At 49.0% G+C, this 14,065-nt stretch overlaps 1 protein-coding gene across 3 annotated transcripts in view; it reads right to left on the bottom strand.

Annotated features, from left to right (window-relative positions):
* CDKN2C (cyclin dependent kinase inhibitor 2C) overlaps positions 1-6,209 on the bottom strand; it is a 12,903-nt gene extending 6,694 nt beyond the window's left edge. Inside the window, exons 1-2 of one of the 3 annotated variants that reach the window (XM_083157377.1) lie at positions 6,082-6,205; positions 328-544 (exon numbers count right to left, since the gene is read on the bottom strand). In XM_083157377.1, coding sequence (XP_083013503.1) covers positions 328-456 — 129 coding nt within the window. In that variant the 5' untranslated portion in view covers positions 457-544; positions 6,082-6,205. Of the gene's footprint in view, positions 1-327; positions 822-1,220; positions 2,034-6,081 lie in introns of those variants that run through there. The other 2 variants (XM_083157376.1, XM_083157378.1) reach the window with 2 other exon arrangements.
* Positions 6,210-14,065: the final 7,856 nt, after the last annotated feature.

Genomic DNA, 14,065 nt, shown 5'->3' with positions numbered 1-14,065 from the left:
TGTGTTTGCATCGCCTGTGAAATGTTGCAGATACCGCACCATAGTAAATAGCACAGACACGTCCAGGTTTTACGTTTGAATGATGCACGTTCTACCGTTCTGTGCAATAAGGATCTATTCTTGTAGCGCGATTTTTTAATCGCATGGGAAACAAGCAAATCAATGATCGTGCCCCAGAGGTGGAGACATTTAACCCCTCTGTGCCCACAGGCCCGCCAGTCTTCTGTCATCATTGCAGACAGGGAGAGGACGCTGGCAGGGAGACCCCCGTTACCCGGAGCAGAGCCCACCTGCCCTGCACCCCGCACCCCAGGAGCTGACACTCACCTGCAAGGCTGTCCTGCCGAACTTGTTGGGGGCATCCACATTTGGCGCCCCCCGCAGCAGCTCCTGCAGCTGCTCCAGGTCCCCCAGGGCTGCAGCCGTTGTAATCAAGTCAGCGAGAGGGTCTGCCATGCTGGGCTGGGGTCCTGGGCACGGCTCCGGGGCAGGGCAGCGGGTTACTGGGGCATGGCATGAGCAGGCTGACAGCCGGGAGTCTGAGCTAATAGGGGGATCGTAGTAAATACTCGTAAAAAAGTTGGTGCCAGGACCCGCCCCCCGGGCACACGTGATGAGCAGATATTCCTGCAGCCTCCCCTCTCCTTACTGCATCCCTCCTCTGCACTACCCTCTCCTTACTATTATCCTCCCTCCAGCAGCTCATCTCCTCCACTGTAATTCCCAGCCTCCCCTCTCCTTACTGCATCCCTCCTCTGCACTACCTCTCCTTACTTATCCTCCATCCAGCAGCTCATCTTCCCTGACCCATCCATCATAGCCTCAACTCCTGATCATCCACAGCCTCATCTCCTCCACTGTAATTCCCAGCCTCCCCTCTCCTTACTGCATCCCTCCTCTGCACTACCCTCTCCTCCCTCCAGCAGCTCATCTCCTGACCCATCCATCATAGCCTCCACTCCTGATCATCCACAGCCTCATCTCCTGCATCCTCCACTGTAATTCCCAGCCTCCCCTCTCCTTGCTACATCCCTCCTCTGCACTACCCTCTAATTACTTATTCTTCCTCCAGCAGCTCATCTCCTGACTCATCCATCATAGCCTCCACTCCTGATCATCCACAACCTCATCTCCTCCACTGTAATTCCCAGCCTCCCCTCTCCTTGCTGCATCCCTCCTCTGCACTACCCTCTCCTTACTTATCCTCCATCCATCGTAGCCTCCTCTGCTGGTCATCCACAGCCTCATCTCCTGCATACTCGTCTGTAATTCCCAGCCTTCCCTCTCCTTTACAGCCTCCACCTCCTTACTTATACTGCCCCCAATAGTGCATGTCCCCTGATTTATCCATCAATATAGCCCCCAATGCTGACGATCCACAGCCTCTTCTTCATTCTACCAGCAGCAGCTCATGCCGCTCATTCGTCCATCGCAATCCCCTCTTCAGACGCATCTTACTCCTCCTTTCCTTCATCCTCTACGCGCCGGCATGTCCAAAGTATGGCCATCCAGCTGTTGGGAAACTACAAGTCCCATCATGCCTTGCCCCAGTTTTGCTATTAGGCAATACTAAAACTATAGCAATGCATGCTGGGATGTGTAGTTTCACAACAGCTGGAGGGCCACAGTTTGGACATGCCTGCCAGTTTACGGTATTCCCCAGCCTCCCTCATGATAGAACCTCCCTAGTCCCGGATACTCTGCATGTTGTATGTAGATAACTCATCTCTCAGCTGCAGCACATCACTTCTCAATCAGCCTCTAATACTTATTTTACGAATAGTCTGGTTCCCTCCAACACCAATGTTCCTTCAGCTCCCAAATCTCTAATGCCTTCCATTGAAGCCTATAATATTCCCTTCCGAATTACCAGAATCGAACATTTTACTTGGGTACTTAGCTATGTTGGGCTATGGGAGAAGATGCGCTGCGGCTGCCAACTGGAGTTTTTAGAGCAGCGCCGACTAAACAGCCTCCTGTAGTGTATAATACAGCCTCCAGAACTGTGTATGATGCAGCCTCCTGTAGTGCATGATGCAGCATCCAGTGCTGTGTAGATCACAGCCTCCTGTAGTGCATGATGCAGCATCCAGTGCTGTGTAGATCACAGCCTCCTGTAGTGCATAATGCAGCCTCCAGAACTTTGTATGATGCAGCCTCCTGTAGTTTGTATGATGCAGCCTCCTGTAATGTATAATGCAGCCTCCAGTACTATGTATGATGCAGCCTCCTGTAGTGTGTAGATCACAGCCTCCTGTGATGTATAATGCATCCTCCAGTATTGTGTTTGATGCAGCCTCCAGTAGTGTGTAGATCACATCCTCCAGTACTGTGTATATCACAGCCTCCTGTAGTGCATAATGCAGCCTCCTGTAATGTATAATGCAGCCTCCAGTACTGTGTATATCAGATCCTCCAGTACTGTGTAGATCACAGCCCCCTGTAGTGCATAATGCAGCCTCCAGTACTTTGTATGATGCAGCCTCCTGTAGTGTGTAGATCACAGCCTCCTGTAGTGTATAATGCAGCCTCCAATACTGTGTAGATCACAGCCTCCTGTAGTATATGATGCAGCCTCCAGTACTGTGTAGATCACAGCCTCCTGTAGTGTATAATGCAGCCTCCAGAACTGTGTATGATGCAGCCTCCAGTAGGGTATGATGCAGCCTCAAGTACTGTGTAGATCACAGCCTCCTGTAGTGTATAATGCAGCCTCCAGAACTGTGTATGATGCAGCCTCCAGTAGGGTATGATGCAGCCTCCAGTACTGTGTAGATCACAGCCTCCTGTAGTGTATAATGCAGCCTCCATTACTGTGTAGATCACAGCCTCCTGTAGTATATGATGCAGCCTCCAGAACTGTGTATGATGCAGCCTCCTGTAATGTATAATGCAGCCTCCAGTACTGTGTATATCAGATCCTCCAGTACTGTGTAGATCACAGCCCCCTGTAGTGCATAATGCAGCCTCCAGTACTTTGTATGATGCAGCCTCCTGTAGTGTGTAGATCACAGCCTCCTGTAGTGTATAATGCAGCCTCCAGTACTGTGTAGATCACAGCCTCCTGTAGTATATGATGCAGCCTCCAGTACTGTGTAGATCACAGCCTCCTGTAGGGTATAATGCAGCCTCCAGAACTGTGTATGATGCAGCCTCCTGTAGTATAAGATGCAGCCTCCAGTACTGTGTAGATCACAGCCTCCTGTAGTGTATAATGCAGCCTCCAGAACTGTGTATGATGCAGCCTCCTGTAGTATATGATGCAGCCTCCAGTACTGTGTATGATGCAGCCTCCAGTACTGTGTAGATCACAGCCTCCTGTAGTATATAATGCAGCCTCCAGAACTGTGTATGATGCAGCCTCCAGTACTGTGTAGATCACAGCCTCCTGTAGTGTATAATGCAGCCTCCAGTACTGTGTAGATCACAGCCTCATGTAGTGTATAATGCAGCCTCCAGAACTGTGTAGATCACAGCCTCCTGTAGTATATGATACAGCATCCAGTACTGTGTAGATCACAGCCACATGTCGTGTATGATGCAGCCTCCAGTACTGTGTAGATCACAGCCTCCTGTAGTGTATAATGCAGCATCCAGTACTGTGTAGATCACAGCCTCCTGTAGTATATGATGCAGCCTCCAGTGCTGTGTAGATCGCAGCCTCCTGTAGTGTATAATGCAGCCTCCAATACTGTGTAGATCACAGCCTCCTGTAGTATATGATGCAGCCTCCTGTAGTGTGTAGATCACAGCCTCCTGTAGTGTATAATGCAGCCTCCAGAACTGTGTATGATGCAGCCTCCAGTAGGGGTCCAGGAATAACAGAAAACACTGCTGGTTGCAGGCTCCCTATCGATGTAGCCTCCACAGAACAATACTGTATATCCATATTATAATGTAAAGACTCAGAAGCCTTCCAGATACAGCAGCAGAACTGTAGAAGGCATCCTCCATAACAGTCTCCAGACGCGATTTTCATTATTTGTAGCCTGTCCAGGTCAGGTCTGCAGCAGTGTATACAGTCACTGTACCTCCCCCTCCTATTAACTCCCACCAGAACTCGAAATAACTAATACCCTGCCCGTTATACTGTCTACCCTGCACCTCTCATTCTCTGCTTGGCATACCTTTGTTACTTCACAGCCATCACCTGCTGCCTCTCCCACGCTGCCCCCCCCCCCCCCACACACACACACGTGTCAGTCAGTGCCACTCGTGTAAATGCACCCTCTCACTAATCTTCCAACATTTCCTCACCCTAGTGCCCATGTCACTGCAGGTCCCGGTACATCCCATCCCCCGGAGTTCTCCATCCTACTTCCACTGGTTTCTTGTCTTCACCTCTTCTCATTGCATCTTATATGACTGATAAAACAAATCCTGTATTCTTCCCAAAATCATGTCACTGCAGTGCCCCATCCCTCTGCTGTCACTGCACACCCATCATACGTACCCCTGCTGTCACTGCACATCTCCCCTCTCCTGTCACTGCACACCCATCATACCCCTGCTGTCACTGCACATCTCCCCTCTCCTGTCACTGCACACCCATCATACTCCTGCTGTCACTGCACATCTCCTGTCACTGCACATCTCCCCCTCCTGTCACTGCAAACCCATCATAACCCTGCTGTTACTGCACATCTCCCCCTCTCCTGTCACTGCACACCCATCATACCCCTACTGTCACTGCACATCTCCCCTCTCCTGTCACTGCACACCCAACATACCCCTGTCACTGCACATCTCCCCTCTTCTGTCACTGCACATCTCCCCTCTCCTGTCACTGCACACCCAACATACCCCTGTCACTGCACATCTCCCCTCTTCTGTCACTACACATCTCCCCTCTCCTGTCACTGCACATCTCCCCTCTCCTGTCACTGCATATCTCCCCCTCCTGTCACTGCAAACCCATCATACCCCTGCTGTCACTGCACATCTCCCCCCTCTCCTGTCACTGCACACCCATCATACCCCTGCTGTCACTGCACATCTGCCCTCTCCTGTCACTGCACATCTCCCCTCCTGTGACTGCACATCTCCCCCCTCCTGTGACTGCACATCTCCCCCCTCCTGTCACTGCACATCTCCCCCCTCCTGTCACTGCACATCTCCCCCCTCCTGTCACTGCACACCCATCTACCCCTGCTGTCACTGCACATCTCCCCTCTCCTGTCACTGCACACCCATCATACCCCTGCTGTCACTGCACATCTCCCCTCTCCTGTCACTGCACACCCATCATACTCCTGCTGTCACTGCACATCTCCCTTCTCCTGTCACTGCACATCTCCCCCTCCTGTCACTGCAAACCCATCATAACCCTGCTGTTACTGCACATCTCCCCCTCTCCTGTCACTGCACACCCATCATACCCCTACTGTCACTGCACATCTCCCCTCTCCTGTCACTGCACACCCAACATACCCCTGTCACTGCACATCTCCCCTCTTCTGTCACTGCACATCTCCCCTCTCCTGTCACTGCACACCCAACATACCCCTGTCACTGCACATCTCCCCTCTTCTGTCACTACACATCTCCCCTCTCCTGTCACTGCACATCTCCCCTCTCCTGTCACTGCATATCTCCCCCTCCTGTCACTGCAAACCCATCATACCCCTGCTGTCACTGCACATCTCCCCCCTCTCCTGTCACTGCACACCCATCATACCCCTGCTGTCACTGCACATCTGCCCTCTCCTGTCACTGCACATCTCCCCTCCTGTGACTGCACATCTCCCCCCTCCTGTCACTGCACATCTCCCCCCTCCTGTCACTGCACATCTCCCCCCTCCTGTCACTGCACACCCATCTACCCCTGCTGTCACTGCACATCTCCCCTCTCCTGTCACTGCACACCCAACATACCCTTGTCACTGCACATCTCCCCTCTCCTGTCACTGCACACCCATCATACCCCTGCACATCTCCCCTCTCCTGTCACTGCACACCAATCATACCCCTGCTGTCACTGCACATCTCCCCTCTCCTATCAGTTGCTCTCCTGTATCAGTGCTGTGTGCGCTGGGTTCTTCCCCGCAGGCAGCTGTCAGCCAGTTCCTGTACATACCATACCTGTGCCCCGAACACAGCTGCTGCCAGTGGGTGCACTATCCTGCCGCCATCGTCCTGACAGTTACCTCCAGACTTTTCCCACGTTGCCCCCATCCATGGCACACCACCCTTGCCCGCAGCACCCTCTGCCCCGGCGCCCCCTGCCCTACCCGCCTCCGTCTCACTCGCTGCCGGATTCTTCTCTTCAGCCTTTTTTGAATAGAAAAAAAAAAGAGCGCTCATGCATTACTCCGCCCACTAGAGGCCCCTCCCAGGACACGCCCACCTCAACGGCACAAATTTAAGGAAGACCGCGACAGATAGTTCCATCCACTTCCATAATCCTACTCCGCCTGTCAGCCCCAGTTGTCCCTGCCCCACCAGCCCCCTGCTGGCAGCCTGCCGCACCCACAGGATACCGCGCTGCCGTGTTATCGTCAGGGCATCAGGCGTACAGTCAGTGCGGCACCAGCAGGGTTAATCAGCCTGTTACACAAGAGCCGGGTGGCAGGAGCGCTGGGACCGGGAGCCGGGAGGTGGCGGGGCTGCACTGCGCTGCGGAGGCAGGGAGACGGGGACACGTTACAGGGCATCAGCGGCTGCCAGTGCCGCAGTCAATTTGTCAGTAGATGCCAATGTAACAAGTCGGGTTCCAAACGCTGACTTGTTCCAGCTCCGCCCCCTGCTGTACAGAGCGCGTCACTGCACCTGCTGCTGTCACCGATATTCCCCTCAGTATACACCTGCAAATGGCGGCAAATACAAATACCAGTGCCCAGCAGCCTGTAATAACGTTATTACACTGTAGAGTCCTGCACTATTATTACCAGCCTGATATGAGGTGTACAGTGTCCTGCACTATTATTACATGCCTGATATGAGGTGTACAGTGTCCTGTATTATTATTACCAGCCTGATAGGAGGTGCACAGTGTCCTGCACTATTATTACCGGCCTGATATGAGGTGTACAGTGTCCTGCACTATAATTGCAGGCCTGATATGAGGTGTACAGTGTCCTGCACTATTATTACAGGCCTGATATGAGGTGTACAGTGTCCTGCACTATAATTGCAGGCCTGATATGAGGTGTACAGTGTCCTGCACTATTATTACAGGCCTGATATGAGGTGTACAGTGTCCTGTATTATTATTACCAGCTTGATATGAGGTGTATAGTATCCTGCACTATAATTGCAGGCCTGATATGTGCTGTACAGTGTCCTGCACCATTATTACAGGCCTGATATGTGCTGTACAGTGTCCTGCACTATTATTACAGACCTGATATGAGGTGTACAGTGTTCTGCACTACTATTACAGGTCTGATATGAGGTGTACAGTGTCCTGCACCATTATTACAGGCCTGATATGAGATGTACAGTATCCCGTACCATTATTACAGGCCCGATATGCGGTGTACAGTGTCCTGCACCATTATTACAGGCCAGATATGTGCTGTACAGTATCCTGCACCATTATTACAGGCCTGATATGCGGTGTACAGTGTCCTGCACCATTGATTAGGGCCCCCCGTATGTTGACAACCAGCACCGGGCGCCCAAACAGTAAGCAGGCTTATACCACAGCCGGGGAATCATTTTATATAAGATCCCCCGGCCAATGCAATAACCCCTGACTGGTCAGCCCGGGCCAGGATCCTGAGGGAGTGGGGACCCCCCAATATAGAGTACCCCCTGGGTAGCCTGGAGGGGGGACCCCTTCATTGAGGACCCACTCCCCAGGGTCCCAGCCCAGGCTGACCAGTCAAGGGTTAATGCTTTGGCCGGGAGAACTTATATAAAAAGTTTTCCCCAGCTATGACATTAGCCCGCTGACTGTTTGGGCCCAGTGCTGGTTGTAAAAATAAGGGGGACCCCTAGTAATTTTGTCCCCCCGTATTTTGGGAACCAGGACTAACCCATGAGCCTGGTGCTGGTTATAGAAATATGGGGGGACCCCACTTTTTTTCCTCCATGAATTTCTACCACCAGTACCGGTTTAATGAGCCCGGGGCTGTTTATAGCCAGGTGGGGGGACCCCACAACCTTTTATCTTTTACTTATTTTTTTATTTATTCTTTTTTTTTACATTTGACCGCCTGCCTTTAAAAGACAGGAAGTTTTTTTGAACCTGCACAAGATTATGTAATAACATGCCGTAATCTCAAACCAACAATTCATACGTGAATAAATAATGAGATTTCTCTAGGATATATATCTGGCGTTGGTGGTGCTCCTATGGGTTTTAAATGAAATATAGAGAAAATAGTTCTCTCAGAACTGATGTTTGAGAGGAAACATTAAGGGTGACATTTAATAGGACGAGAGATTAAGAAAGTGATTTGGCAAGAAATCTACAGGTTTTTTTAAACCGGCAATCATTTACACTGCAAAACCAGTTTGATTTTGAAGTGTAAATGATTGCCGCTTTAAAAAGACCTGGAGATTTCTTACCAAATCTCTCACTTTCTGATTCTCTCATCTTATTAAATTTCCCCCTAAGTATCACTATAATGTATCATGGAAGGACCGCAGCAAGAATCTCCAATCCCTGCTGCCACGGCTTCACCGGCCAGGGCTAAAACCCGGGGCTGTCACCGGCATCCCTAACATTGCTTTATACAGGTGAACTACAAGTGCCAGCAGGCCTCCCCTGCATGCTGGGACTTGGCGAACCACAAGTCCCAGCATGCAGGGCATTAATGGGCCCTTTGGGACTTGTAGTCCACCTGTAAAAAAGAATGTTAACATAAAACACACACACACACATAAAAGTAGAACTTTATCACACACACACACACACACACACCTCACTTTTACACCAATATACTTACCGAACCAGGGTCCAGCACTGCCTCCCTCCTCCAGAGCCAGCTCACTCTGCACTGACAGCGGGGTGAGCCGGCTTCCTCCGGCGCTGATCACAGCTTCTATAGTGCTGTCCCAGCGCCATAGATGCTGCTAGCGTGGTTGGTCGATGCATCTCCATGGAGACGCATAGCTCAGCCCTGATTGGCCGTATTTTTGGAACCAGGAACAGTCCAAGAGTCTGGGGCTGGTTTCAGAAATACGGGGGACCCCTACGCTTTTTTGTCCCCTGTATTTTTGGAACCAGGACCTGCTCAATGAGCCCGGGGCTGGTTATGCTCAGGAGGGGGGACCTCACGCCATTACAAAAAAAAAAAAGTAACTTTTACACATTTTTTAAGACAGGACCATGCACAGATTTCTGCATGGTTCTGGCAAGTTCGCCAGAACCTGGTCTGCATGTGTGGCGATTTTAAGCAACATTTTCCCGTTTTCGCATCTCATTAAATATGCGATTTGTATACTTTATAATGGGAAAACATCTGGATGCGAGTTCCGGCGGTGCTAAAAATCGCACCTTCAGAATGTGCGATTTTACAGCAAAATCTGCGTTGTTTCTGCTTTTCGCATCTCATTAAATATGCGATTTTGGTAAAACGTGCTATTTCAGCCATTTTTGCAGAAAAAAAATCGCCAAAAAACAGTTTTAAATGTCACCCAGTTTCTCTTAAATGAATAATATCCAGTTATCCCATATAATGCCAGGTACAGCAACACAAAATAGAATAGCAATAATTGGTTACAAATGTTGCAAAGAATAAACATAACATGGAGCCTTGCTGGTGGATGTAGCAAGCAGTAAATGTAATGACAGGAATTTTGTAGCAAGTTTTTATGGCCCCCATTTTTCATTGATCGCATTTACAATGCGATCTGGGCGGAATATTACCGCCCAGGATCGCATTGTAAAATGGATCATTTCGCCCCAATGTATCATCTGGCAGGGCGCAGGGACAGGGCTCCGAAAGGAGCCTGTCCCTGCGAAGCCCTGACCCGGAAGCCGGGGGGCCTACGCATGCGCGGTTATGCGCTGACCCCCCCCCCCCCCGCGCGACCCCGCTGACCGCACTGCAGCTCAGGCAGTGCAATACGTAGCCATAGGCTACAACGGGCTATCGCCACATTAGAATAGCGATAGCCCAGGGGTGCGAAGCCGGGCTGCCCGAGGGGGGATGCGGCCAGCGGCGCTGCAGGGGGGGGGTCGCAGCAGGGATCGGAGATTCCTGCTGCGGTCCCCTTTAATACATTTAGGTGATACTTAATATTTGCAGCTAAACCCCGAAAACGTGCGTTTTCGGGGATTTAGCCACAAATATTGCTTGATAAATGGGCCTATGTTGCTACACCAACTTCTCACAATGAAATGCAACATCCATTACACACGATTGTGAACAATATGGCATGGTGTAGAGAGACCCTTAGTTAATCAGATGCAATAAGGTCTGTCAATCAAGTGTAATGTGATAGTATGTGACTGTACCTACACAGTGGTCACTACTGCTGGATCATGTGCTGGGAGAGGGTGAGGCGGAACTAGCGGTAATCCTGGGCAGGCTCATTCGCTGTCCAACGCATGATTCAGCTATAGTGGCCACTGGCCCTTATTCTGGTTCACTCGCAAAGGCAAATTCCTTCTCAAATGGACAAAGCCATGGGCGCTGCAGGTGGGGCAGATGTAACTTGTGCAGAGAGAATTAGATTTGGGTGAGTTATTTTGTTTCTGTGAAAATACCGACTGCTTTATTTTTACAGGGCTAAAACCCGGGGCTGTCACCGGCATCCCTAACATTGCTTTATACAGGTGAACTACAAGTGCCAGCAGGCCTCCCCCGCATGCTGGGACTTGGCAAACCACAAGTCCTAGCATGCAGAGCATTAATGGGCCCTTTGGGACTTGTAGTCCACCTGTAAAAAAGAATGTTAACATAAACACACACACACACAGAAAAGTAGAACTTTATTACACACACACACACACCTCACTTTTACACCAATATACTTACCGAACCAGGGTCCAGCACTGCCTCCCTCCTCCAAAGCCAGCTCACTCTGCACTGACAGCGGGGTGAGCCGGCTTCCTCCGGCGCTGATTACAGCTTATTTAGTGCTGTCCCAGCGCTATAGATGCTGCTAGCGTGGTTGGTCGATGCATCTCCATGGAGACGCATAGCTCAGCCCTGATTGGCCGTATTTTTGGAACCAGGAACAGTCCAAGAGTCCGGGCTGGTTTCAGAAATACGGGGGACCGCTACGCTTTTTTTGTCCCCTGTATTTTTGAAACCAGGACCGGCTCAATGAGCCCGGGGCTGGTTATGCTCAGGAGGGGGGACCTCACGCCATTACAAAAAAAAAAAAATTAAACTTTTACACATTTTTTTAAGACAGGACCATGCACAGATCTCAATGATCTGTGCATGGTTCTGGCAAGTTCGCCAGAACCTGGTCTGCATGTGTGGCGATTTTTAGCAACATTTTCCCGTTTTCGCATCTCATTAAATATGCGATTTGTATACTTTATAATGGGAAAACATCTGGATGCGAGTTCCGGCGGTGCTAAAAATCGCACCTTCAGAATGTGCGATTTCACAGCAAAATCTGCGTTGTTTCTGCTTTTCGCATCTCATTAAATATGCGATTTTGGTAAAAGTGCTATTTCAGCCATTTTTGCAGAAAAAAAATCGCCAAAAAACAGTTTTAAGTTTCACCCAGTTTCTATCAAATGAATAATATCCAGTTATCCCATATAATGCCAGGTACAGCAACACAAAATAGAATAGCAATAATTGGTTACAAATGTTGCAAAGAATAAACATAACATGGAACCTTGCTGATGGATGTAGCAAGCAGTAAATGTAATGACAGGAATTTTGTACTGTAGCAAGTTTTTATGTTGCTACACCAACTTCTCACTGCGGTCCCCTTTAATACATTTAGGTGATACTTAATATTTGCAGCTAAACCCCGAAAACTTGCGTTTTCGGGGATTTAGCCACAAATATTGCTTGATAAATGGGCCTATGTTGCTACACCAACTTCTCACAATGAAATGCAACATCCATTACACACGATTGTGAACAATATGGCATGGTGTAGAGAGAACCTTAGTTCATCAGATGCAATAAGGACTGTCAATCAAGTGTAATGTGATAGTATGTGACTGTACCTACACAGTGGTCACTACTGCTGGATCATGTGCTGGGAGAGGGCGAGGCAGAACTAGCGGTAATCCTGGGCAGGCTCATTCACTGCCCAACACATGATTCAGCTATAGTGGCCACTGGCCCTTATTCTGGTTCACTCGCAAAGGCAAATTCCTTCTCAAATGGACAAAACCATGTGCACTGCAGGTGGGGCAGATGTAACTTGTGCAGAGAGAATTAGATTTGGGTGAGTTATTTTGTTTCTGTGAAAATACTGACTGCTTTATTTTTACAGGGCTAAAACCCGGGGCTGTCACCGGCATCCCTAACATTGCTTTATACAGGTGAACTACAAGTGCCAGCAGGCCTCCCCCGCATGCTGGGACTTGGCAAACCACAAGTCCTAGCATGCAGAGCATTAATGGGCCCTTTGGGACTTGTAGTCCACCTGTAAAAAAGAATGTTAACATAAACACACACACACACAGAAAAGTAGAACTTTATTACACACACACACACACCTCACTTTTACACCAATATACTTACCGAACCAGGGTCCAGCACTGCCTCCCTCCTCCAAAGCCAGCTCACTCTGCACTGACAGCGGGGTGAGCCGGCTTCCTCCGGCGCTGATTACAGCTTATTTAGTGCTGTCCCAGCGCTATAGATGCTGCTAGCGTGGTTGGTCGATGCATCTCCATGGAGACGCATAGCTCAGCCCTGATTGGCCGTATTTTTGGAACCAGGAACAGTCCAAGAGTCCGGGCTGGTTTCAGAAATACGGGGGACCGCTACGCTTTTTTTGTCCCCTGTATTTTTGAAACCAGGACCGGCTCAATGAGCCCGGGGCTGGTTATGCTCAGGAGGGGGGACCTCACGCCATTACAAAAAAAAAAAAATTAAACTTTTACACATTTTTTTAAGACAGGACCATGCACAGATCTCAATGATCTGTGCATGGTTCTGGCAAGTTCGCCAGAACCTGGTCTGCATGTGTGGCGATTTTTAGCAACATTTTCCCGTTTTCGCATCTCATTAAATATGCGATTTGTATACTTTATAATGGGAAAACATCTGGATGCGAGTTCCGGCGGTGCTAAAAATCGCACCTTCAGAATGTGCGATTTTACAGCAAAATCTGCGTTGTTTCTGCTTTTCGCATCTCATTAAATATGCGATTTTGGTAAAAGTGCTATTTCAGCCATTTTTGCAGAAAAAAAATCGCCAAAAAACAGTTTTAAGTTTCACCCAGTTTCTATCAAATGAATAATATCCAGTTATCCCATATAATGCCAGGTACAGCAACACAAAATAGAATAGCAATAATTGGTTACAAATGTTGCAAAGAATAAACATAACATGGAACCTTGCTGATGGATGTAGCAAGCAGTAAATGTAATGACAGGAATTTTGTACTGTAGCAAGTTTTTATGTTGCTACACCAACTTCTCACTGCGGTCCCCTTTAATACATTTAGGTGATACTTAATATTTGCAGCTAAACCCCGAAAACTTGCGTTTTCGGGGATTTAGCCACAAATATTGCTTGATAAATGGGCCTATGTTGCTACACCAACTTCTCACAATGAAATGCAACATCCATTACACACGATTGTGAACAATATGGCATGGTATAGAGAGAACCTTAGTTAATCAGATGCAATAAGGACTGTCAATCAAGTGTAATGTGATAGTATGTGACTGTACCTACACAGTGGTCACTACTGCTGGATCATGTGCTGGGAGAGGGCGAGGCGGAACTAGCGGTAATCCTGGGCAGGCTCATTCACTGCCCAACGCATGATTCAGCTATAGTGGCCACTGGCCCTTATTCTGGTTCACTTGCAAAGGCAAATTCCTTCTCAAATGGACAAAGCCATGGGCACTGCAGGTGGGGCAGATGTAAATTGTCCAGATAGAATTAGATTTGGGTGAGTTATTTTGTTTCTGTGAAAATACTGACTGCTTCATTTTTACACTGCAATATAGATCTCACTT

The sequence above is a fragment of the Crinia signifera genome, chromosome 8 (genome assembly GCF_055691185.1).
Source record: "Crinia signifera chromosome 8, ASM5569118v1, whole genome shotgun sequence".
Taxonomy (NCBI): domain Eukaryota; kingdom Metazoa; phylum Chordata; class Amphibia; order Anura; family Myobatrachidae; genus Crinia; species Crinia signifera.
Note: the sequence above shows the minus strand (reverse complement) of the source record. Positions and strands in the feature narration are given on the sequence as shown.